The sequence below is a fragment of the Entelurus aequoreus genome, linkage group LG07 (genome assembly GCF_033978785.1).
Source record: "Entelurus aequoreus isolate RoL-2023_Sb linkage group LG07, RoL_Eaeq_v1.1, whole genome shotgun sequence".
Classification (NCBI taxonomy): Eukaryota; Metazoa; Chordata; class Actinopteri; order Syngnathiformes; family Syngnathidae; genus Entelurus; species Entelurus aequoreus.
Window position 1 is genome coordinate 42,081,279 of NC_084737.1, and position 26,553 is coordinate 42,107,831.

The 26,553-nt window shown below is 38.9% G+C and overlaps 1 protein-coding gene across 1 annotated transcript in view; it reads right to left on the minus strand.

The window, feature by feature from the left end:
* LOC133653889 (metabotropic glutamate receptor 7-like) overlaps positions 1 to 26,553 on the minus strand; it is a 280,613-nt gene that overhangs the window by 2,687 nt on the left and 251,373 nt on the right. The window contains exon 9 of the mRNA XM_062053704.1: positions 10,498 to 10,750. Within this exon, the coding sequence (XP_061909688.1) occupies positions 10,498 to 10,750 (253 nt within the window). The remainder of the gene's footprint in view (positions 1 to 10,497; positions 10,751 to 26,553) is intronic.

Consider the following 26,553-nt stretch of genomic DNA (forward strand, 5'->3'; position numbering starts at 1 on the left):
AAATATGCTGATCATCAAAACGCCCACAATACTGGGAGGAGAAAATGCAATAATAAATATTTAGCATTGCGCAATGTGATTCATTAACTCTCATCACCGTTTTGCGAGCACTATTTTTATTATTATTTTTATTTTATTTAGCACGTGTCAGAAGGACGTGCAAACTGACAGTTCCACACACGGCTGCAGACACATGTAGGACAGACGAGAATGCTCGTCCTACGTGTGTGTCAACATTTTGGGCGGTCAGAAATTAAATTATTAAGACATATTGTCCATTCAGCAACAACGTTTTATTATTTTATAGCTGCTAGGAGACTTAAAGGGCTAATTAAGACAAATTGTTGTTGTCCTTTGGTATTTCTTTCATGACGTTTGTTTTTTCAGATAGAATGCATGTACTGAACCAAAATATAAATGCAACATTATTGTTTTTGCTTCCATTTTCCATGAATTGAACTCAAAAATGTAAAATTTTGACTAAACAAAAAATACCTATTCTTCTTCTTTGCCAAGATAATCCATCCCACCTCACAGATGTGGCATATCAAGATGCTGATTGAACAGCATGATTGTTGCGCAGGTGTGCCTTAGGCTGCCCACAACAAAAGGCCACTCTGAAATGTGCAGTTGATTTTAGCTTTTTAAAGGGTACTTCAACACTAAACAGTACAGTACTGTTTATTATCATATATGTAACTCTTTTATGGGTATAGAAGTTACTTCAAAACGTTAACAGTGCAGTATATGTACTTCATTATCATATATGTAACTCTCTTATAGGTATTAAGGGAACTTTAAAACATAAACAGTACAGTACTTTAAGTACATTATTATCATATATATAACTATTTTATGGGTATAGAAGTTACTTCAAAACGTTAACAGAGCAGTATATGTACTTCATTGCCATATATGCAACTCTCTTGAATGAATATATCCAAACACTTGAATAATATTTACTATGTGCATGAATAAATATCACTTATTTTTGTATGTAGCTTCTATACAAAAAATGTTTTAGCACATTAACATCGGATCCTTTACAATCTCATTATTACCATAGGAATGTCTATCATTTTTTGGACAAGTTGAAGGCTTAAATAATTTCAAACCCATATCCTTACGATAACCACAACTATAAGTGTTTGTCCTACATGCAGTTAGTAATTAGTTGTGGACAGAAGAAGCCCGGCGCGGCGGCGGGAATCGATTTTTGACTACGGAATCAGTTTTTGGCGCAACAGTGATAGCAAGAAATAATAGATTTGACTTACAGTTGTGTCTAATCGATACCTGGCATGGCATAATAGCAGTAAATATGAAATGTGTCCTGTACACTATCACCCTGCAAATATTACATGTTAAAGCCACACATATTGGTTTTGGCAGTGACTTCCTTATTCCGCAAAGAAAAGCATCTGATTGGCTCTCGCTTATACCTAATTCCCACCCCTCTTTCAATGAACGCCATTTAAGAGCTGCGATTTGATATATTCCAAATGTGTTCCACCCATCGACAAGACAAAATTAAATATGATTGGATTTTGTTTCTGTCAACTTCTTTGTCTCGTATTTATACTTTTACTAACATGTCAGTTACTTGTTTTATCATCTTAGTCAATGTGCCTTTGTTTTGATTACTGACCATCTTATTTTACCTGCTCTGATTTCAAAATTAAATAAATAAAAAAAAATGAACAGCTTCCAGCCCAGGCCAGCTCATAGAGTAAGCCGTGCCCGCCCATGACTGCCCGGGTCTGGGCAGTCTGCACCTCTTTTCACGCAACACACCCACCAAAAGTACACACTATTTTATAGATTGCACACACTGTTTCACACGTTGTATTCTAAGTTCTTAGTAAATCAGGCTATTTGTGTTAATTATATTTATTTAAATACTCTAAGTCAGAGATAATCAAACAAATTGTTTTAGGGCACACATTTCCAGAAAACTAAGGGCCAAAGTGCTGGATTTCTCCCTTCACTATTATTCTTATTTGATATATTCCGGAGAACCAGCATCCACTACAGTATACGTTTGATTTTGGTCGAATTATATAGTTATTTTGTCAGAGTTACAGCAACATTCTGCTGTTTTAAAGGACATTCTGCAAAAAAAGAATGTTCAACAATCATCTCTATGACAGCACTCAACTGTTTTAACAATCTGCTTGCAACAATGTGAGTCTCACAGGTTTTTTTTAACTAAACTCATGAGCCACCAGTTGAAAAGCCCAAATGATGAAAAAGAGAGGACCTAAAGTAGAACCTTGAGGAACATCACTAGTATAACTAAAGAGGCTGAACAAATGACTACTGACTGCATCTGAAGTAAACAAGATACAACAATAAGACCCTACTTACATAAATCCCATTACGCACAAAATGTTGTAACTCCAAAAAAGAGGACTTAAAGGAGTGCCTTGAGGAATACATCAGTTATGTAAATCACAAGTTTGGACCCCAGTGTTATATGTTCGCTATTGAGGTTAAAATGTCGATGCAAAGATCCACCAATGTCTTTGCAGTGGTCCAAATTCCTTTACAGAGCAGGAGCACTCTAGTCTTTTAAGGAATTTGCTGCAAAAATGTTTGCCTGATTTGGCCGACAGACCAAAGGTTTTACGATGTCAGTGTCAGTTCCAAACAGCCCTTTTAGTTTTTGCTTGACTCACACAAAAACATCTGAGAGAAATCGTAAAAAATAACACACTTGAGATACCGTCGTCTTCTTTAATATCAGTAACAAGTGGACACAACACTGTGAGTTACCCCAACTTTACCACTGGAGAATAAAGATTGGAATAAATACGTTGCGTTCATATGCATTGTGATTGCAGTGTAAGTAGAGGACAGTGAGTGATGAGCGTTGATGAATGAAAGAAAATCCCACTTTTTCTGTGAGGCTATTAAACCACATCAATAGCAGTGCAAAGCTGCAGAACTGCTCATCTTCATAATCCTATAAATCACTCCGAGTCGTCTCCTCCAGGGCTGTCAGGCGCTGAAAGCGAGGTATTTGGCGCTCTGATGGTTACGGGCATTGACGGACAGTCTCCGGGGATGGTGGCGCCACAATTCAGGTTTCGGGCAGTCATGCACATAAATTCGCCATTAATGAATGTCACTTCCACTGCTGCAAAAAAAAAGGTCAAGAGGGACGAAAGGGTGCGCAGGCAGTGGAGAGATGAGGCGAGAAGACATTCATGGAGGTGAAAGGCCCACAGAGCAGATGACACGATGCACTTTTGGGATGGCATCCTGGAGACCGGATGACTCGCTTGGGAACTTGTGATGCGCCGCAGTGACAGTTGTAGGGGATGGTTTGGACCACCCCCTATGGAGAATATATCTGCTCCATCAGCCGTGTGTACATACTGTATAAGCTTATTCCACTCCTGACAGATGAGTGTGACAACTGTTGGTGCTCTTTGGAGAGATTCCCAGGAAAATCAGTCATTCCGTAGACATCATTCAAAGATGGCTTTTGAGGAGCTGCTGCACCTGTGGGCGCCGTGATCCCTCCGTGTGATTAGACACGATGCGGGAGAGGAGGCGTTCAGAGTCTTGTGATGTGAGATTTGCATGAGCTGTCAGTCATCTTTCTCTTCATACTAACAAGAAAGATAATCAGCTAGTGATAGATGTACAGTTAACTACGATGACAAAATTCTATATGCACAGAGAAAAGCCAAAATTCACCAAGGTCAAAGATCTTTATTTTTTTTACATTAGACCAGGGATCCCCAACCTTTTTTTGCACCAGGGGACAATTTAATGTAGGCATGATTATCATAGACTGGCCTTTCACGTGTGGCATATAAATACAGCAAAAATAAGTGCATGAAAAGTAATGCTGAATTAGTGAGAGCCCAAGCTTTTACCCTTTTGCAAAAAAGCTCTCCAAATACTTGTATTATTTTTTGGCTAACATATCTTATGTATTAAACGTCATTGTCAAGGAAATTAGCATAGCTATACTTGCCATTAGTTCCAATTAATTTCTATTGATTTCTATTTATATTCTAAAGTTATGTAGTCATATTTTGCGCAATATTTCATACATATATACATTTATGTATGCTGTTGTTGGTGCAAATTCCCATGCGTAAACACATCTGTTAATGTAACTACTTGTGCAATAAAGCTACGTGCAATAATATCAGCACTTTAACTTACTCAGCCAAGTGAGACGTGTATTTTCTTCCTTCAGTGCACTAATTATATGCAACAATTTAGCACACTTGCTCTTTAGCACTTCTCCAACTACTATGGTCCGAGAGCCAGCTCCAGCTCGTGGTGCCCAGGACGAGACTTAAAACCAGGGGAGACAGGGCCTTCTCTGTGGTCGGCCCTAAACTCTGGAACACTCTGCCCCTCCATGTTCAAACTGCTCCCACAGTGGAGTGTTTTAAGTCTCGTCTAAAGACCCACTTTTATTCTTTGGCTTTTAACACTACGTGAGTTGTGTGGTCTTCTGTCCTCTGTTGTCCTGTGTGGTTAGGGTTAGGGTTATAAATTTTGATGTCTATTTTACTGTTTTAATTGGTTTCACCCTTTAAAATCGTTTTTAATCATATTTATTTTTTATATTGTCTCTGTATTGGTTTTCTATTCATTTATTCTTTGTTTTTATTCAGTCATTGGTGTAGCATAATATTGTTTTTAATATAGTTTTTAATATTGTTTTTAATATTGTTTTTAATATTGTTTTTAACATGGCTGTGCAGCACTTTGGAAACATTCTTGTTGTGTAAATGTGCTATATAAATAAAGTGGATTGGATTGGATTGGATGGTGTCTTTATTCCTGATCTGTCCTTTTATGTGGGTCTCCATTTTATGTTATTCTTATTATTATATCTGAGTCGGTGTATTTTATTGTACTGTTTATGTATGATGTTGGTGCTTTCTAATTTAACTGTTTATGGACCTTGTACACACTATCAACCGGCCGGGGACCGCAGATTGAAATAAGCCTTTGGCTACAATCTGGCAAATTTACATGTTTATGTTCATTAAAGGCCTACTGAAACCCACCACTACCGACCACGCAGTCTGATAGTTTATATATCAATGATGAAATCTTAACATTGCAACACATGCCAATACGGCCGGGTTAACTTATGAAGTGACATTTTAAATTTGCCGCTAAACTTCCGGTTCGAAACGCCTCTGAGGATGACGTATGCGCGTGACGTAGCCCGGGGAACACGGGTATGCCTTCCACATTGAAGCCAATACGAAAAAGCTCTGTTTTCATTTCATAATTCCACAGTATTCTGGACATCTGTGTTCGTGAATCTGTTGCAATTATGTTCATTGCATTATGGAGAAAGAAGCTGAGCAAGCAAAGAAGAAAGTTGTCGGTGCGAAACGGACGTATTTTTCGAACGAAGTCAGCAACAACAGTACACAGCCGGCGCGTCTTTGTTTACATTCCCGAAAGATGCAGTCAAGATGGAAGAACTCGGATAACAGAGACTCTAACCAGGAGGACTTTTGACTTCGATACACAGACGCCTGTAGAAAACTGGGACAACACAGACTCTTACCAGGATTACTTTGATTTGGATGACAAAGACGCAGACGTGCTACCGTGAGTATGCAGCTTTGGCTTCTAAACATTTGATCGCTTGACCGTATGTGCGCAACTTTTTTTTTGCGTATGTACGTAACTTTTTTTTAAATATATAAGCTTTATGAACCTTGGGTTAGGTGAACGGTCTTTTGGGCTGAGTGATTGTGTGTGTTGATCAGGTGTTTGAATTGTATTGGCGTGTTCTATGGAGCTAGGAGCTAGCATAGGAGCTAGGAGTTAGCATAACAAAGATGTAGGTGTTTTTATGCAGGATTAATTTGTGTCATATTAAATATAAGCCTGGTTGTGTTGTGGCTAATAGAGTAAATATATGTCTTGTGTTTATTTACTGTTTTAGTCATTCCCAGCTGAATACCAGGTACCGTGAGTATGCAGCCTTGGCTGCTAAACATTTGATAGCTTGACCGTATGTGCGCGTCACGTACGAAACTTTTAAAAAATATATAAGCTTTATGAACATTGGGTTAGGTGAACTGTCTTTTGGGCTGAGTGATTGTGTGTGTTGATCAGGTGTTTGAATTGTATTGGCGTGTTCTATGGAGCTAGGAGCTAGCAGAGGAGCTAGGAGCTAGCATAACAAACACGTAGGTGTTTTTATGCAGGATTAATTTGTGGCATATTAAATATAAGCCTGGTTGTGTTGTGGCTAATAGAGTATATATATGTCTTGTGTTTATATACTGTTGTAGTCATTCCCAGCTGAATATCAGGTACCGTGAGTATGCAGCCTTGGCTGCTAAACATTTGATAGCTTGACCGTATGTGCGCGTCACGTACGTAACTTTTTAAAAATATATAAGCTTTATGAACCTTGGGTTAGGTGAACGGTCTTTTGGGCTGAGTGATTGTGTGTGTTGATCAGGTGTTTGAATTGTATTGGCGTGTTCTATGGAGCTAGGAGCTAGCAGAGGAGCTAGGAGCTAGCATAACAAACACATAGGTGTTTTTATGCAGGATTAATTTGTGGCATATTAAATATAAGCCTGGTTGTGTTGTGGCTAATAGAGTATATATATGTCTTGTGTTTATTTACTGTTGTAGTCATTCCCAGCTGAATATCAGGTACCGTGAGTATGCAGCCTTGGCTGCTAAACATTTGATAGCTTGACCGTATGTGCGCGTCACGTACGTAACTTTTTAAAAATATATAAGCTTTATTAACCTTGGGTTAGGTGAACGGTCTTTTGGGCTGAGTGATTGTGTGTGTTGATCAGGTGTTTGAATTGTATTGGCGCGTTCTATGGAGCTAGGAGCTAGCAGAGGAGCTAGGAGCTAGCATAACAAACACGTAGGTGTTTTTATGCAGGATTAATTTCTGGCATATTAAATATAAGCCTGGTTGTGTTGTGGCTAATAGAGTATATATATGTCTTGTGTGTATATACTGTTGTAGTCATTCCCAGCTGAATATCAGGTCACCCCCGGCTCTCACAGCATCTTCCCTATCTGAATAGCTTCAACTCCCCACTAGTCCTTCACTTGCACTTTACTCATCCACAAATCTTTCATCCTCGCTCAAATTAATGGGGAAATTGTCGCTTTCTCGGTCCGAATCTCTCTCACTTCATGCGGCCATCATTGTAAACAATAGGGAACTTTGCGTATATGTTCAATTGACTACGTCACGCTACTTCCGGTAGGGGCAAGCCTTTTTTTATCAGATACCAAAAGTTGCGATCTTTATCGTCGTTGTTCTATACTAAATCCTTTCAGCAAAAATATGGCAATATCGCGAAATGATCAAGTATGACACATAGAATAGATCTGCTATCCCCGTTTAAATAAAAAAAATTCATTTCAGTAGGCCTTTAATGTGTATTGTCCCATGTAACAAAGATATTACAAATATAACAAATGGTGACTTCCTATCAGGATTTTTACTATACATCTATGAACACATTTGTTGGTGTGTCTAGTGGGAAAGGTAAAAGTTAAGTTAGAGAAAATGCGGTTGTATATAAATTATTTAATGTTTCTGTTTGGCCCTGTAGCAAATGTGTCACAGACTGGTGGATGGGGACTACTGCATTAGACCAACTTGCTCATCTTAGGAAAGTAATGCAATAAGCACTAAAATCAAAGATACCTTAAATTACTTTAAAATAAACTAAATAATCTGGCAAAAAGAAAAACAAATCTGACTTGCCGAATTGATTTTGCTAATTTCATAATAATACATCTCTGATTTTAAAAAATCCCAAATTCCTACATACATTTGCTACATTACTTAATCAAGCAAATTATTTTCAGCAGAATTTGTGACACATAATCATTAACCGTCAGGAGACAAAAGCTGTCTTTTTTTTCTCCTTTTCAGTACATTTTTGCTGTATTTTTTTATATAAATGTCCAATTCGTTCACAGGTGTACGGCCCACTGGCATTTATTTGAAAATACCACAGAGCCAGAAAAAACATCTACTGTAAGGCCTTCCTTTTTCAAAAGTTGAATCCAAAATATTTTACGCCCTTCAAAAACTCAAGGACTTGTATTTCCTGTTTGGATTTGAAGATAATTAAAATTGAATATCCCTGAGGTTTAATGCACCAAAACTCAATGAAAAAAAATAAAAATCCAATTTGTCAGTCATACAGTAGCCACTATTTAAATGGCATACTAGTCACTGACAGCAATTCGCCTTGGCGGATTACAAAATAACAAGTTTGTCAATAAACATTAATACAGCACCATCTGGTCCGACCCTGCCTTTCTACTGGACACTTTACCATAACCCCTACACGAGTTGTAAATTACAACAAATATAGAGGTGTTTCCTGTTTGCCACATTATAATGGTTTTCACTTTCATTTCAGAGGCCAGAGGGCTTTTATGCATTGTCCAAAAAGGTCTTGGCAAGATGCAATAATGAATATTGTGTTGGCTCAGCTAGAAGCTACTTGCCTCTGTTTACGGGGAGTGGGTGGTTTTAAAATAGTGCTGCAGGTAAAACAGCACAACCACAAAGTTATAATGAGACGAAGAAACAAACGACGACACTGAAGAACAAGGGTAAGCAAACGTCCGGGTTTAGGGCTAGTGGTGTTGAACAGATGACTGCAAAGTGGAGAGTGTGGAGTATGTGTGGTTCAGTGCCCAGCGGTAAGAACTAATGAGTTTTTTCATTTCCAGCTATTAATCATCAAAGTTTGCAACAATGTGGAGATGATGAATCCACCAATCAGTGAGCTACTAGCAGTGGTGTATGTCACTAATATAGCTCAACTTGGAACCACATCAGACTACTAGCAAAGTACTTGATTTGATTTTGCCAATGGAAAAAAAGTAAATTGGTTTGAACAGCAATTAACTGTTAATAGTCATCAACCCCAAATCAGCCAACAAACAGTTACCACAGCTTTCTGCAGTGCCATGCACTACCCTCTGGTACAGTATGCACCTTGTTGGTCAGGGGTTCATCCTACAGTAAGATTAATACCTAAAACACAAGTCCAAGTACTGACAGAAGTGCCGCAGGAAAAAAGAACAAGAGGGTTAAATTCAGGGCAGTCTCCCCACGTAAACCCCATTGAGCTGGTCTGTTGAATATCTGATTTGCGTTGTAGTTGTGTGTTGGTCTATCTCTAAGGCAGGGATATTCAACTATATAGTTTTGGGGGCCATATTTCCAGAAATGTAAGGACAGAGGTTGGACTTCTTATTAATATTCTTATGTTGTATAGTCCAAGGAACCAGCATCCTCTACAGTAGACATTTAATTTCAGTCTATTTATTTTGTCAGAGTTACAGGAGCGCTCTACTGTTTTTAAGGATCTTCTGCAAAAAAATGGTCAATGATCATCTCCATGATAGCACTCTAATGTTTTTAAGAATTTGCTGAAAAAAAGTGAGTCCCTCACAAGTTTTTTTGAACTGAACTCACGGGCCACCAGTTGAATAGCCAACATGAGGAAAAAGAGAGAACCTAAAATGGAACATTGACTAACACTACTAGTAAAACTAAAGTATACCTGTACATTCTGAAGTAAACAAGCTACAGTAACACCTTAGTTACATGAAACACATTACAAAAACAATTATGATTGCCAAAGAGAAGAGGACTTAAGGGGTGCTTTGTGTAATGCCTCAATTGTGTAAATAACAAGTTTGGACCCCAATGTTCTATGTTTGCTAGCAAAGTTAAACTGTAAATGCAAGCATCTGCCAATGTGTTCACAGTGGTCCAAGTTTCTCTGTATAACAGGAGAACTTTAGTGATTTTAGGAATTTATTGCAACAATGTTTGTCTCCCAGGTTTTCAACTGAACCCAGGGTCTGATATGGTTTCAGTCTCAGGTCGGATTTGGGGCCACCAGTTGAATAGCCCTGGTCTAAGGTGTTGTGATCAGCTGTGCATGTCCAGATACTTTTGTCACATTATTGGATTTGGACCCCACAGACTATTACCCTAAATAATCATACAGACTGCTGAGTCAGATGAGTGGTGGTGTGAGTAACACTGTTCTAAAGACATTATTTCCTCCACTTCATTAATAGAACTCTCCTTCTTCAAATCTTTCTGTCCCACTTCCTCATCCAGCACACTTAGGTTACAGGCCTTGCAGATAACCACCGACCTCTTCTATAAAGCATTAAAAATACTTTTTACCGCGGCACACAACCAATTAAATTGACCAAATGGGATTTTCTAGTGCAGGAAAGGAACTCTAAGATAGATACGAGAAGTAGCAGAAAGACACACCACTCAACCCTCCTGGGAAAACCATTAAAAAACCTCAATAGCACAGATATAAATGTAGATCCTAAAGAAGTCCAACAGTACAGGCTTTGACAACTAAAGGAGAATACAGATAAACTTATCAGTTTTTAGCTTATGTATGAATGTTTCTATATACATTTGTGAAAAGTTAACATGATATTATAAGGAGTACTCACTCATGGGGTCAGTGGCAGGGTTCTCACACAGCTCAGTCTTGGCTTCTCCATTGGGTCTTTCACTGGGCTTCTGGGACAGACGTGATGACATCGTAGCGGCTGTGACCACCGCCTTGAAGCTACGTTTCCTCTTCTGTACGTTGAGCTCAGGGTGGAAAATAATGATGTACACCTTGGGCATATAGAGCATGCCCAGTGCTACTGAGGCACTCAGGTTCATGGAGATGGTAAGGGTAGTTGTCTGAATGTAGAGCTGAAAGAAAGGACATAGAGGGAAACAATATTTTAACTAACAAAAAGTGGTAGGAAATGGACCTTAATAGGTCTTTTCAACTTTGGTTAGGCAGCACAATGACGCAAATAGAGGCTAAACATTGCTGGTCATCATTTTAGAAACTGTTAACACCAGAAACTGAAGTAAATTGGCTGTTGTCTCCCGGTCATTCCAAAGCAGAGAAAATGTCCAGAGTAGAGGTAGCGGATACTACAAATGTTGGTATTCATACCAAGTAAATAAAGGTATGGTATCTGATACTTTTTACTTGAAGAGTTTGCAAGATCATTGAATTATTTTGTGATTTTTTAATTTCAATTGTTGATCATGATTTTAATCGGATTACACACCACAGAGATGTTGGGAAAACAAAACCAATATTTGTATAAACAAACTTTTTTTAACAGTTTGATACATGCAGATTAATTCAGATTATCTATAATAACTGTTTTTCTGATAGAAAAATGTATCGCGATTCACCCTTCTGCAGCGCAGAATGATACAAAAATTCCTGAAATGTCTGTAGCAACACATTTGTACCGTATCTTAAATGACCAAAGTAATATTACAAAATGAGGAGCAGGTCCACATTGGTGTTGTTAAATGTTTGTCTCAAAAAACAAACTTTATTATGATGAACAAGATGTTAAAGGTGTTTAATGAACAAAATAAGTGCATATACAATATATTCCTTTCTTTAATGACAGTTTTTGCTCATGCAACATGGAACACAATTATAGAAATTAAAAATGAATGATATTTAATAGCGAATAATCAAACTAATCCACATCAACCCTGTGATAAATCTGACGGAAATTGTTAATTGATTGACAGCACTATTGTTAATATAAGACCATTTTACAACATAAACAGAATTATATATTTTTTCCTTATTCTCTTTAGTTACATATAATTGTGTGAGCAAAATGAAGTCAACAGTAAAATTAAATAAACATAAATTGACAGTTTGACCCCAAAGCTCTCCTGTGTCCAAGGACTATATGCTGTCAAAGTTACGCGACAATAACGCGTTAACTATAAATTTAAATATCGGCACCCATTTTTTTTAAGGCCGATTAACGTGAACTATTCCTTTTTGACACTTGGGCCATGCCGTAGCGGGGAGAACTTGGCTGCAGTTCACAAGCGATGAGCCACAAGCGAACAGAAATGGACAAAGGAAAGTCAACCTTATGGAAATATTGCATTCAAAGCCATGGCAAGTCGTTCTCCCGACAAGAAAGGACTATTTTTTGCCATAAGAAAAGGCGACATCCCTGCAGCAAATACCTGCTGCACGCGTCGAAAGAGGTGGGTGGTGCTTCACTTCCGTGTTTAAATTATGGTTAAGGTGCAGTGATAACATAACATTTAGATTGTTACTGCGACTGATTTGGTAAGTAAGATGACATAAAAGCTCAACAGAAATAAAAGACGGTCGGCAGGACGTGAAAGTAGACTTTTTTTTATTGCTGTCAATCCGACATCAAAACATGTCAAGACACTTTCGCAAACCAATCACACGCTTTTACGGCTTCAAAATAACATTTAGGGTTTCATATTAGCCGCCACAAATAAAGTAATATAATGTATTGTAGCGTCCAGGAAAAAACAACGTTTGACTTTCTTTTTAGCTTTTCTTGCCAATTATATGCTAACAACAGGCCCGATAGTATTTCCTCCGCACACACGTCTACCTCCGCGCTTCACTCCTAGACACACAACACTTCTTCATTCTTCGCCAACACGGTGTGCTCACAGACCATGGAAAAATGGCCATCATAGCACATTAGTAGTTGTTGTAGTTACAGTATGAATGGTTATATATAGTTTATTATATGCGCACTATTGACTAATGATGCACCAAAAATTGGGCCGGAAAAAGACGTACTTTAATTACTGGAAGTGTGCTCCCGAAACCAATGTTGTGATGACGCAAGCTATACGCACGGGGTTGTCTGTAGTGGAGGCAGCGTGTCCGCACTGTGGAAGTACTTTAATATATTCGAGACATACCCGCGGACAGCGACCTTCACAATTTAAGATGACACTGGTGGCTTTTAATGAGAGAAAGGCTCCCAGCAACACAAAGCAAGTGTGACGTCAGGTTCGCTTTTCGTCACGGACATGGCGCGACACAAATATCCAAACAGAGTCTCCAAACACGAGTACAGTCTTCAATAACACCAGAAATAAATGCTAGATTTGTTGCCCGTCCTTTTTATTAAAGAAAAAGTGACTTAAAGGATTAGAGAAATCTCTACAAGAAAATAGAATAATTCTCAAGCAACAATTTAAAAATGGAACAAAATGATGTAAGAAAAAATGTATATGTTAATACTATACTTCAGGGGTCACCAACGCGGTGCCCGCGGGCACCAGGTAGCCCGTAAGGACCAGATGAGTAGCCCGCTGGCCTGTTCTAAAAATAGCTGAAATAGCAGCACTTACCAGTGAGCTGCCTCTATTTTTTAAATTGTATTTATTTACTAGCAAGATGGTCTCGCTTTGCCCGACATTTTTAATTCTAAGAGAGACAAAACTCAAATAGAATTTGAAAATCCAAGAAAATATTTTAAAGACTTGGTCTTCACTTGTTTAAATAAATTCATAATTTTTTTTACTTTGCTTCTTATAACTTTCAGAAAGACAATTTTAGAGAAAAAATACAACCTTAAAAATGATTTTAGGATTTTTAAACACATATACCTTTTTACCTTTTAAATTCCTTCCTCTTCTTTACTGACAATTTAAATCAATGTTCAAGTAAAACATTGTTTTAATTGTAAAGAATAATAAATAAATTTAAATTTGATTCTTCATTTTAGCTTCTGTTTTTTCAACAAAAAATATTTGTGAAATATTTCTTCAAACTTAAGATTAAAATTCAAAAAAAGTATTCTGGCAAATCTAGAAAATCTGTAGAATCAAATTGAAATCTTATTTCAAAGTCTTTTGAATTTCTTTTAAAATTTTTGTTCTGGAAAATCTAGAAGAAATAATGATTTGTCTTTGTTAGAAATATAGCTTGGTCCAATTTGTTATACCGGTATATTCTAACAAAGTGCAGATTGGATTTTAACCTATTTAAAACATGTCATCAAAATTCTAAAATTAATCTTAATCAGGAAAAATGACTAATGATGTTCCATAAATTATTTTTTTTATTTTTTCAAAAAGATTCGAATTAGCTAGTTTTTCTCTTCTTTTTTTCGGTTGAATTTTGAATTTTAAAGAGTCGAAATTGAAGATAAACTATGTTTCAAAATTTAATTGTATTTTTTTTTCGTGTTTTCTCCTCTTTTAAACCGTTCAATTAAGTGTAAATATCATTAATTATTAATAATAACATAGAGTTAAAGGTAAATTGAGCAAATTGGCTATTTCTGGCAATTTATTTACAGTAAGTGTGTATCAAACTGGTAGCCCTTCGCATTAATCAGTACCCAAGAAGTAGCTCTTGGTTTCAAAAAGGTTGGTGACTCCTGCTATACTTAATAATAACAGATTTGTTTTTAATGTATATTCACATGTTTTTGCTTTTTTTTTAAATAGTTGCATCATAGCAAATCATGCGATGATGTCATATTGACCAGGCTCCCACCACCACAGGTATTTTGGCAATTTAGGGGAAACCCTGACATTAACAAAAAAAAAATCTTAGTGTGTTCTAATTTATGTTGATACTATAATTATCATGTCAAAAAAGCATTGATTCATAAATATGTTTGTTCTTGCAGGGAGTGGCGCAGAACTGTACTAACACAAACTGAAAAGTGTTTCTATCAATTCAACCCACTGAAGTAGCTAAGAATGGCAGCCAAAATAGGATTCAGTGCAGGTCTGCACCATACACAATCATGTTAGATAAATACCTCTCTCACAATTTCAATATAAATTGAGTATTTTATCTTCAAAAGGACATAATGGTGTACAGCTCTTGTGCTGGATCTCATTGGATCAGCGGCGTCCAAACCAAGGCCCGTGAGCCAAATGCGACCCGCCGGGATCTTCAATTTGCCCCGCGAGAAAACGGCACAGTGCAATTTCAATAAGCAACCTGGTTGTGCAGGGGGTTTTCATATTAAAATGTAAACACCTAGTCTGCCAGGTGCCAATTTGTTGTAATCTTGTGGACAACGTTGGAAACTCAGGTCAGTGACCATGATATGTACTTTCTTAAACTCCCGAGCACCAATTACTTATATGACTCAATCCAAACAACCTTTCTTAGTCATGGTGCAGAAAAAAATTCTACCAGCACAAAAAAAATTCTACTATGCAGATATTATAAAAAAAAATGTCTAATCAACATAAAATTCGAAATTACACCCATTTAAATCCATAAAATAAAATCCGTAAATGTGTTTCTGTATAGTATTTCTCCAGCAATGGTAATGTGGAGACATCAATGATGGTATTGTGAGAGAAGTCGGACATCACTGAAGGCCTAGGTGGGAAACGACCGGCCCGCCACTGATATACTGCACATACATACATACATACATGCATATATATATATATATATATATATATATATATATATATATATATATATATATATATATATATATATATATATATATATATATATATATATATATATATGTATATAATATATATATATATATATATATATATATATATATATATATATATATATATATATATATATATATATATATATATATATATATATATATATATATATATATATATATAAGACATGCACCTGGGGATAGGTTGATTGGCAACACTAAAATTGGCCCTAGTGTGTGAATGTGAGTGTGAATGTTGTCTGTCTATCTGTGTTGGCCTTGCGATGAGGTGGCGACTTGTCCAGGGTGTTCCCCACCTTCCGCCCGATTGTAGCTGAGATAGGCTCCAGCACCCCCCGCGACCCCGAAGGGAATAAGCGGTAGAAAATGGATGGATGGATGGATATATATATATATATATATATATATATATATATATATATATATATATATATATATATATATATATATATATATATCGGCCAATTTTTTTTTGCCCAATGCGGCCCCCAGTCAAAAAGCTTGGACACCCCTGCATTAGATTGTGACGGTGCACCTAATATTGCGGCCTGAGTTTCACCACCAAAACCAAGCTGCAAGTTATTATTGGGAAATTAGCAATACATCATAGAAGAACACCATCCAATCCAAACAGCAGGTGAAAAACCGAGACAATAGCTGTTCAAGGACGTAAATGTCAACCGCTGAAGTGTCACATGACTTCATCTAAATGTCCTTCTGCAGCCTCGTTCACCCCACCAGAACGCCCCACTCCCACTCCTGAGGAGATTGATAGACTTGGGCCGAGTCCTTCCACCTCACGTTTCTTGGTGTCAAGTCGGTTTTTTGTTGTTGTTTTTTTTTGCCTTTCGAGCAGCCGCCACAACGATGTGAACCAGCTGAGCTACAGCGGTCTGAATGTGAATGAGATTTCAATGAATGGCAATGGTCCCTGCAGTTTTGACAGCGTCTTCATTTGTCTTCCTGCAGCGGCACACTCAGCCGCCTGTGAAAGGCTTTCAGCGCGATTCGTGTTAAAATCATTCACAGGATAGCCATTCATGTGTGCAGCACAGCAACATTCTTCCACGACATGTCACTTACATAACAACTTTCACATTCTCTACTCGCAATTGGGATCTTACGTAACCTGCATCACACGTTACTTTAACTGTTTTTTTTATTCCCTAGAGGGATGGTTCGCTTCATCTGAAGATCACCTAAGATAGGGTACATGATCGTTTCAGGAGCACATCCCTAATCTACTGCGCTTAAATGCATCAGATGTCATCTGTACTGATGCTCAGTCTGCCACTGGTAGGCGGATGGCACCGTAAACACATTAGCTCCCACAGTGGATCTGCAGGGCGGCGAGACGGAATCACAGAGTAAAGGAAATGAAGAAATGTCACTATTTGCATACACTTTTGGTAAACAGCATGACTAATAGTAATTTCTTTGAGAGAACACATGCCTATTTGCATAGTCACCGTGCGTTTGTCTTCCGATTCCCACCAATAATTCAGATACAAGCTCATCATCCCGCCCGCCTTTTTTCTCTTCAACCCTTCCTGCTTCTAGGCGGGGGGCAGCATCCAGCCTGCACACCATGCATTAATAACAGCGTGAGTATCTCAATGATCTCTGCGCATGCTGTTCTCCAGAGCTGTGCAAATGTGTCATTTTTATGTGGCTGATATGTGGCTTTCTGATGAGATATTAGGGCAACCAATCAAACCAGAGCAAGCGCATGGCGTCGGATAATCACTAGAGATTCCCCACCTTGTGTTTCTATGTTTGGTTTTAGCCGGTATCCATAGCAACACTCCAGAGTTTAGTGCGCAGCTCAACACAAATGGAAGAAGCTTTTAATGAGATTTTGATACCTTGGATGCTGCAACAATCACCCTTTTACGGCTGATTTATTGACCGTGCAGCGGTTTTGTTGGCGAGCATTCGGTGTTCGCTAACAGTCATCACATCCAAGTAAAACACTGAAGTGTAGCAATGCAGGCTGCCATTCCCTCAAATAAAGCAGCAAATTTCTCAGTGTATTTAATCACCACCATTGTGCCTTCGTTTGAGCTTGACCCAATTTCATCGCCCTCTCACCCACCCCTCAAATGTCACAAAACATCTATAATTAATTCCTGTTGCTTTAACATAAATAAATACATGAAGTCATTTTCACAGCTGCTTGGCAACTCTCTATTTTTAGCCGCTATAATGATTTATTAACACCCTCATCAGGAATCAAGCGCTCGCTTTTGAACGTTACATCTCATTGACAAGCCTGAACGGCAACATCCAGCCACAAAAAACGACAACGTCTCCCTTTTAGACTGAAGGCTGTTGAGGGTAATTCACATAATTATAGCCACAAGGGACACACTTTGTGTAAATGCAATTTAGTTTGCTATGGCTGAGTAGCACGGAGGCACACGGTGATGAGGACTTGATTCAGTGAGTGACAATCAGGATGGTCTCTGCCCAGCCACACAAGGCCTTCAATAATGGATCTGGGGGATTTCGTTTTCCCCTCAACTACCTGCATCTCTTTGTTGTTTGGCGATGGCCTACTTTCTAGCCTAGCTCATGTCATGAATAACTCTCTCTTGCTATGTGCTAGGAAGCCTGATTCCAGATTGGAGGCACTCCTTTGACTTTACTTCATGAGATCTTGTCAATGAAGGTCTGAATTGCTAAAAGAAAGAGACCCATAGTAGAGCACTTTAAGATGGAGTACAGGAAACAGTGCTTCATCAACTTCTAAAATAATTCATACAAAAGGGAGTCTGCTTTAAACGATACCACTTGAGTAAATTATATACAAAAAAACCTGAAAAGGGTTTAGAGTGCAGTGAATACACCTGCAAAAACACAGAAAATGCGTTCATGTTCAGTTGAAGCTAATAAATGACATTGGAAACCATTGTTAGAAGTAGCGGAGATAGACAGCGCATGCTTCTGAAGGAGGAGCGATGTTTAAGAAACACACGGCATGTTGACACTGTGCTTAATAAAAGATAGTGCTTTGGTGGAAACCGCGTCTTTTGTAAGTATTTGATGTGGTGAGATTGAAAAACGAAGTTCCTTAGAGAGACTCAGGGCCTGATCTACTAAAGGTTTGCGTGTACTAAAACATGTGCAAACTTGATGGCACACGCAAAGCTGATCTTCTAAACGTGTGGAAAGTGGATTGCGTCTTTCGAATGAGCAGAATAAGGAGCGCAATCCATTTTGCGTCTCTGTCTTCATGAAAATGTAAAGTTAAAAGTTAAAGTTAAAGTTGCAACGATAGTCACACACAGACTAGGAGTGGTGAAATTATCCTCTGCATTTGACCCATCCCCTTGTTCCAGCCCCTTGGAGGTGAGGGGAGCAGTGAGCAGCAGCGGTGACCACACTCTGGAATCATTTTGGTGATTTAACCCCCAATTCCAACCCTTGATGCGGAGTGCCAAGCAGGGAGGCAATGGGTCCCATTTTTTCTAGTCTTTGGTATGACTCGGCCGGGGTTTTTGAACTCACGACCTTCCAGTCTCAGGTCGGACACTCTAACCACAAGGCCTTGGCAGGTGTAGACTATATGCTGATCATCAAGACACCCACAAAACTGTGAGAAGAAGATGCAAATATATTATACAGAACGCACAATGTGATTTGTTAACACTCATCACCGTTTTGCAAGAACTATTTTTAGCACCTCTGAAAAATATGTGCAAACTGCCAGTTGCGCACACGTCTGTGAGAAAAAATAAGGATCGCGCTGCAAATACAGACGATGGACAGAGACTTATGTGTGTGTGTCAACATATTTGGACTGTCAGAAATCAAAAACATTATATATATTACCGGTAGACATATAGTCTATTCAGCAATTTCAGCATTTATAGCTGCATGCTGCGTGTCTTATAGGGCTGATTAAAACTAATTCAATTTATAATTTTTAGTGTCCTATAGTGTTTTTTTTCATGGCGTTAGTTTTTTCCACATAGAATGTATATCATTAACGTATCTCCCATATGAAAAAAAATATCTTTGAACTATGCATTTATTTGGGGTCTTGAGCTTAGTAAGTGCAGCTCCTCTCCAATTCGCATTTGAAGTGCACAAAAAATGGTGGTTTTCATTGTAGATGCATTGCAGGACTGCTTCTAAAAAGCCTATAATATAGGCTGACCATATTCTGAAATCCCAAAAAGAGGACACATATATGCGTGCCAAGGCGGACAGCACGCCAAGGCCGGGGCTAGGTGAAAATTTGCCAATGATACTTGAACTTGCTTTATAAATAATATATTTATTTAAATAAAGCATTTTTCTCCTCTGTTGACAATATAACAAAATAAGTCACACTTATATTCTGTAACATTCACAGTTTTAGAAAAAGTACAGAGGTAGCAATATTCAAAATAACCTCTTGTATATAATATAAACATAAATAATGCCTCAAAACAGGTTAATTATATTTAAACAAAAAACAGGTAACAGCCCATTCTTTAAAATGTCTCTTCTCAGTCTAGTGGACCATTCTAATGTAAAAAATATAAATAATGCCTCAAAACATTTGAAACAAAAACAGATGTTTTCAGAGAATACACCATAGGTGAAGAGTATTTCACAAATCAGTTAAAACAACAAAAACAGAGGTAGCATTTCTGAGCCAATTATTTTAGGCTTCTGTAAAACAAATTAAAAAAATAATGCAGAGTCAACATTTAAAACAAAAAGAAGGAGAAGTAGTGTATTGCGTTTCTTCTTATTTAGTCGTCTTGGCCTTATCTCCTTGGTTTTCCTCTTCATCTCCCGGGTCTTCATCCCCGTCTCCCTGGCCTTCCTTGTTTGCCCATGCATATTTAGCTGAAGAGCTTATTTTCCCCAGCAGTTTCCGGTTGCTCATCAAATAAGCATGGAAGTCCGTGCAGGATGTTTCTTTGAAGTTGTATTGTACAAATAGAAGCCCTTTCAATGACTCAACAGACAACCTGCTCTTTTCCTTGGTCCACTGGCTCTGCATCAGTGAGAAAACCCTCTCAACATTTGCATTGTGAGAAGGACGGGCAAAGACAAACTGTGCAATCTTCAGCAGCTCTGAGTAACATGCAATGCTTTTGGCCTTCTCAAAATATTTGCACCACTTCTGGTGCACTTGCAGGCCATTGAACTCTCCATCACTGTTGCTACTCTCAGTGAATTTCTTGAGATTGGTGACCTGATCAAAACACTTGGCATCATCAATTGGCACCCACTTTTCTCCGAGGTACTTGATGCAGGCTTCCACATCATTCCAACTAGGTGTCTGACTCAGATCCATCCACATGAATGGGGTGAATTCTTCCATGGGTGTCATCCACTTCTGGAGATACTGCAGGCATGCACTGTAGAGACCCTGCACATCAGCATAGAACTGTTCACAATCTTTTCCATGCCCATCTGTGCGCTTCTGTCCCAGGAGTCCCTTAACTTTCAGGGACATGAAGTTGTTTCTCTGCCGTTCCTCAAGTGTTGTGTGGACTCTCTGCAAGATGTTACGCACTTCAACAATGGAATTATTTTCCTTTTCCATTTCTTTAATGGGTGAGTGGAACACACACATGAGTGAATGCATGTGCCAGAGGTAAATTTCACTGAATTCATTTTCAAAAAACCTCTTGATCATTACAGGTGTTTTTTCCTGTGACATAAAATACCGGTATCCCTTTAATGCTGGAAACATCTGCAGCAGCCTCTCGATTCCAGGGAATAATGACAGCCATCGTGTCTTGCTGTGGGAAAGGAGCTTTCTGTATTCAACATCTACAAAGTCACAGTACTCCTTCAAACTCTCAGTGCGCGCAGTGTAAATGTGGAAGTACTGGTAGATTTTGAACATGATATTCTCAATTTCAATATCAAGTGTGTCTGCACCATGATGGACACAATTGTTCATTATGTGTGCTGGGCAACCCACACCGATCAGCGTCTTATTCTGGAGCAGCTTCTTCAAATTTGCATACACATTCTTCTCCCCTTCATCACGTCTGATTCCTCCGAAGTTTGTGTTGCAGTTGTCACCAGTAAATGCTATACATTTTTTCTCAGTGTTTCAATCAACAAGTTTGCAATGGTGTCCGCTGTCTCATTAGGTGTGTCTTTGACCTCAAGCAATGTTGATTGTACACCACCTTTCTTCCAGTCAAAATACTGGATTATGATTGGGAATATTTTCACTGCACCATGGTTACTCCCATCTGTAGCGATGCCACAGTACTTTATTTCTTTGAGCGCCTCTAGCGCAATGTCGATGCTGTGGGGCGCTATAACACTGTTGACAATCGCCTCTGTTTTGGTGCGTGCACTTGAAAACTTTTTTGCCGTGTCTGAGTCTGGGAATGCTTTTTTCAGCAAAGCACTGGTGCAATCCATCGACCTGTAATTGCTATGGTGTTTGACTGTGTGGAATGCTAAACCACCCTCTGCTGCGTTTACACCGTCTTCTCCTTTTCCAGGTCGCACAAAGTACTCTGTCAATTTAGTAGACGAGCTCTCTTCCTGCACAGCTGTTTTGTGCTTTTTAGTGTCAATATGGGCTTGTAGATCTTTAGCCCCTTTATTTGCCAAAGATGCGTACGTTCCTGCTTTGCACACGGTGCATTCTGCTTCCCATGTGTCACGGCCAGTACGAAAACATGAATACTTTTTTCGCAAATCCTCCGTGAAATTGCATTTACGTTTCGGCATGTTTGTCTGTCTCTTGTCTGCCGGGAGGTTATCGGGAGAGGCGCTGAATACCGGGAGTCTTCCGCTAAAAACGGGAAGGTTGGCAAGTATGGTCTCTGAATTCACTCACTCTCTCGCTCTGTGTCTCTGCCCCTCCCTCACAAATTTTTCTGCGTGCGCACACCTTCAGTTTGTTTTGTTTAAGTTACCCTGTTGTAGTTGGACTAAGGGAGGTGACGGCTCAGACACCAGAGGGAAGTATATACAAAGATTTATTATGTAGGCAGCTCCTTCCTTACAGGCAAGTGTGCCGATTGCCGGTAAATGATTGCAGCTGGTGGCAGCTGCAGGGCGGAGACGCGCGTCCCTGGATGTGCGCCGCGGCCGTTGGCGTGTCCCGAGGTGCGTTCGTCAGGACGAACAGATGAGGTTCCCTGGCCGTGACAAACCCTGGACGTACAATGAAAAGACACGCAACCCTAATTCAAAATGCCGGACATTTGAGGCATTTAAAAAACCCCGCCCGGACACCCCGGACACGCCCTCAAAAGAACAAAAGAAGACATGTCCGGGGAAAAGAGGACGTATGGTCAGCCTACTATAATAAAAAGGTACGGTCTGCTGCTTGTTTAAACACATAAGACAACACAGGTCAGCATGATAGGATGAATGTGCAATAAACGATCGAGTGTCTCCATGGTGAAAGCTGCGTAGTGCAAGCAAAAACTGCACCAGTAATGAGTAAATGATAAATGATAAATGGGTTATACTTGTATAGCGCTTTTCTACCTTCAAGGTACTCAAAGCGCTTTGACAGTATTTCCACATTCACCCATTCACACACACATTAACACACTGATGGCGGGAGCTGCCATGCAAGGCGCTAACCAGCAGCCATCAGGAGCAAGGGTGAAGTGTCTTGCCCAAGGACACAACGGACGTGACTAGGAAGGTAGAAGGTGGGGATTGAACCCCAGTAACACGTAACACGTGCAATGTTAGTAGACCGCATCCAACGCATTCCACTAACAGTACATGCTATTTTAAAAGTTTCACACGCTGTTTAGCAGGTGGTATTTGGATCTTAGTAAATCAGGCCCTCTCAGCTTAACCTCTTACTGCATGCTAACCACTTCAAATAAAGGTTACAGTACGTTCTCCGATTTTATCCAACAAGGACTAATTTCAGATTAGAGCTCAGCAACAATATCAAACGTAAAATATTAGATTTGCTTCCCACAACTGAGTGACATTAAATAAACACTGAAAGTAGCACTTTTCCAGCGTGCACGCATCAGATGTCAACTCAATCAATGTGACTGGACTGTGCTGATATCTTCAAGCTCAATTCTGCCTTCATTTGTGTATAATTACTAATAACATGTGACATCACTGTCAGCGACTTGAGGGTGAAACCTGCTTTTAAGCCAGATGAGTGTCTTGTCAGTGATTAGAGTTCTGTTCTCTCACTTGCATCTTGGAGTTTTGCAGTTCATAAAAGTGCTTCACGATTACCCGCACAGATTTCACTTTGCTATAATTAAAGCTGAGCTTTCAGCTTGAAAACATGATTCCCATCTTCCCAAAACAACAGAGCTTAGTCAATAACAGATCATTTGAAAACCTTTGTACTCATGTTTGACCAATGTTGTTAGATGAGAAATGACACATTGTCTTTGCCTAAAAGTATATTATATTGAGGAAAATTATCATAGATTCCTAATTTGGTGTTGCTCAGATCCATCTGCTACAGTAAAACATGACTACGTACTGGGTCTGATCTACTAAGATTCAAAGAAGTGATAAACAGCAATTGCAAACTATACAATTGCGCGTACTATTTGTGGCCGTGTTGCAGGTGATCTACTAAGACTGCCTGTACGATTGATAACAAGTGCAAAGGTGGTGCAGATCGCCATTTTTAAATTAGGGTTCAGTGTGTACTGTGCCAGTTGTCACCATGGAGACACTCATTTCCCTCCACATTCATGTTATCATGCTCTCCAACCTGAGCTGTTTCATAATGTTGTCGAACATGCAGCACACAACTCTAATCTGTATCACACTTTCTGAAATATAGAATCACAATTTAGACAACAAAATCTATTTTTAGCACGCCAAAAGTGTTTCCTGGGACACCGCACGAACGATGTTTATGCAACAACACCGGCAATAACTGCGATGGTCTACTGGAATGATCTAGATGCAAACAATGCATGTTACAAGAAGTTGTTCAAATATAGGAGATATATTACAAAAGCATTTAAAAAATAAACACTTTTTGTTTCGGTGTTCGTTAGTCTCCAAAGCAGCCATTAAGTCATTTCCCGCTCAAAGATGGACGTGTTGCAAGGATGATCTGTTTGATCATTTTATTTCTGACAGATATGTTGATTGTTGACACGATCACAGTAGAGTCTCTTTCTCGATGGTCTATCATATTTCTGATCGCGGGAAGACCATTTGTGTGTAACTGTGCCAGTTTGCACACACATTCTAGTCGTGCTAAATATAGACGCAAACCGTCAGCCACAGAACAGTTATAGGCTTGATAAATCACAATGTGAGTGTAATTTGAAGATGAGATGCAAATAGCATCTCTTCCTCCTACTATTGTGGGTGTTCTAATTAGCATATATTCTGCATATACATAAAGACATACACGCTTAATGGATTGCACTCTCTATGTTGCTCATTTCAGTGACACAATCTTGTGCGTAGGATCTCAAAAGATCAGCTTTGCATGAGCTATCAAGTTTGCATGTGATTTAAAACACACCAACCTTCAGTAGATCAGGCCCTATATGGTCAGAAAAAGTAAATCAGATACAATGCAGGATGTGTCCGGTTTGTGTTTGTTAATAGCCATGTATTGAAGGGGTCAAAATATTATGCATTTCGGGATTTTTTTAAATTATTGATCCTACACGGTACACAAAGCAAACAATACTTTTATTATTATCGTGCGTTTGGCAACCTGAAGTCTGACTGACGCACTTATTTTAAAGAACAATTGTGTTCTTTGTGTGTGTTCTTACAAAGAAGAATATTCTTCGGCCAATTTTAGAGCCACATAAAGAGGCTAAAATAGTTGTATAACAGTTTAGAAAAGGCAAAGTCAGATTGATAAAGAGTTGTTTAACTTTCCTTACAGGTCACTGATAATGTTGGACTTCACATGGTTGACTTTCACACAACCAGTGGGGATCAATTCCCACTCAGTGACTGTAGGTGTGGATGCGAGTGTGATTTGTTTTCTGTCTGCATGTGTCAATCCTGTGATTGACTGGTGACTCTCGTCAGCTGGTGTAGACTCTGGCTTTCCTATAAGCTTAACCAGGATGGACAGTTGATCTACCTACTTCTCCACTGTATCTGAAGAGTGAAAACATAGAGATATCAATATGATACAGGCAGTCATTGCAAACTACAACCACAAAAAGCTTATTATGTATTCTATAAACCCCTTAAGTATCGCTAATGAAATGTCCTGTGAGAGTATATCTTTCCACTACAGAAGAAACCAAGGGTAAATGGAGCTTGAAACTAAATATATTTTAATTTCAAGTCATTTATTACTTTTGAAACCATAACCAGGTTATCCAGTGTACCAAAGCTTTCAGTAAAAAACAGCATTTTACTTTAATCACATTATATATCCTCATCTAAAAGCCAAATAAAAAGTAGTGTCATCCATCCTTGTGAGCCTTGTTATCTTAGAGGGAGTTGTACCGTACATGTATTATTGCAATAAAAACTCTTCAGCCGGCATAAATCACTGGACAATTAATGGGATTATTACTTGGAAGGTTGTCACGCAAAGTGTCACAGAAAATTATTTGCTTTCTCCAGTGGCTGAAAACGGAATGGACGAGTAAAAAAAAAAAGTACTGTAAGTACAGTTAGTAATTCCTAATGATAGTGTGTACCTTTGTCTTTTCCAAAGTTACATGAAGCATATTACAAGTGCCTAAGAGCTTTTCAGACATGTTTCCAAGAATGTTTAGTTCTTGGCACTCTCGCTCTCCTTTTCTTTCGTGACTCGCGACTCCAGTGGGGGTTTCACTCTGAGGACTTTGTGCCTGGGGGTGGAAACGTATCATCGCATTGCAGAGAAATGTGGCCGTGTTCTGTAGACATCGATGGCGAGAATTGTCAGATTCAAAACCCAGCCTCCTATATCTGTCTGCACGTCAGTCTCCATACTGTGATTTAGCAAAAGTTAGTGACATTCAGGCCTTTTTTTTTCTTTCTAGAAGTCATGAGTCAGCTGATTTGAGGATGCTGGTGATTCTCAGCATCATTACCTGACTGTGCTGAGTAGCTGCAGGTGCACAAGAGAGGAAAGGGGATGCTCTCTGATCCTTTGTTGCTATATTCATATGACATCCCTCGACATGAGTTTAAATGAGCCAAACAAAAGAGGTGAGAGAGGAGGGATGGGGTCGCAGGTGTGGAAAACAAGGACATGCGACTGTAACAGAAACACTAGCCTGTATACAGTATATACTAGGGTTGTACGGTATACCGGTATTAGCATAG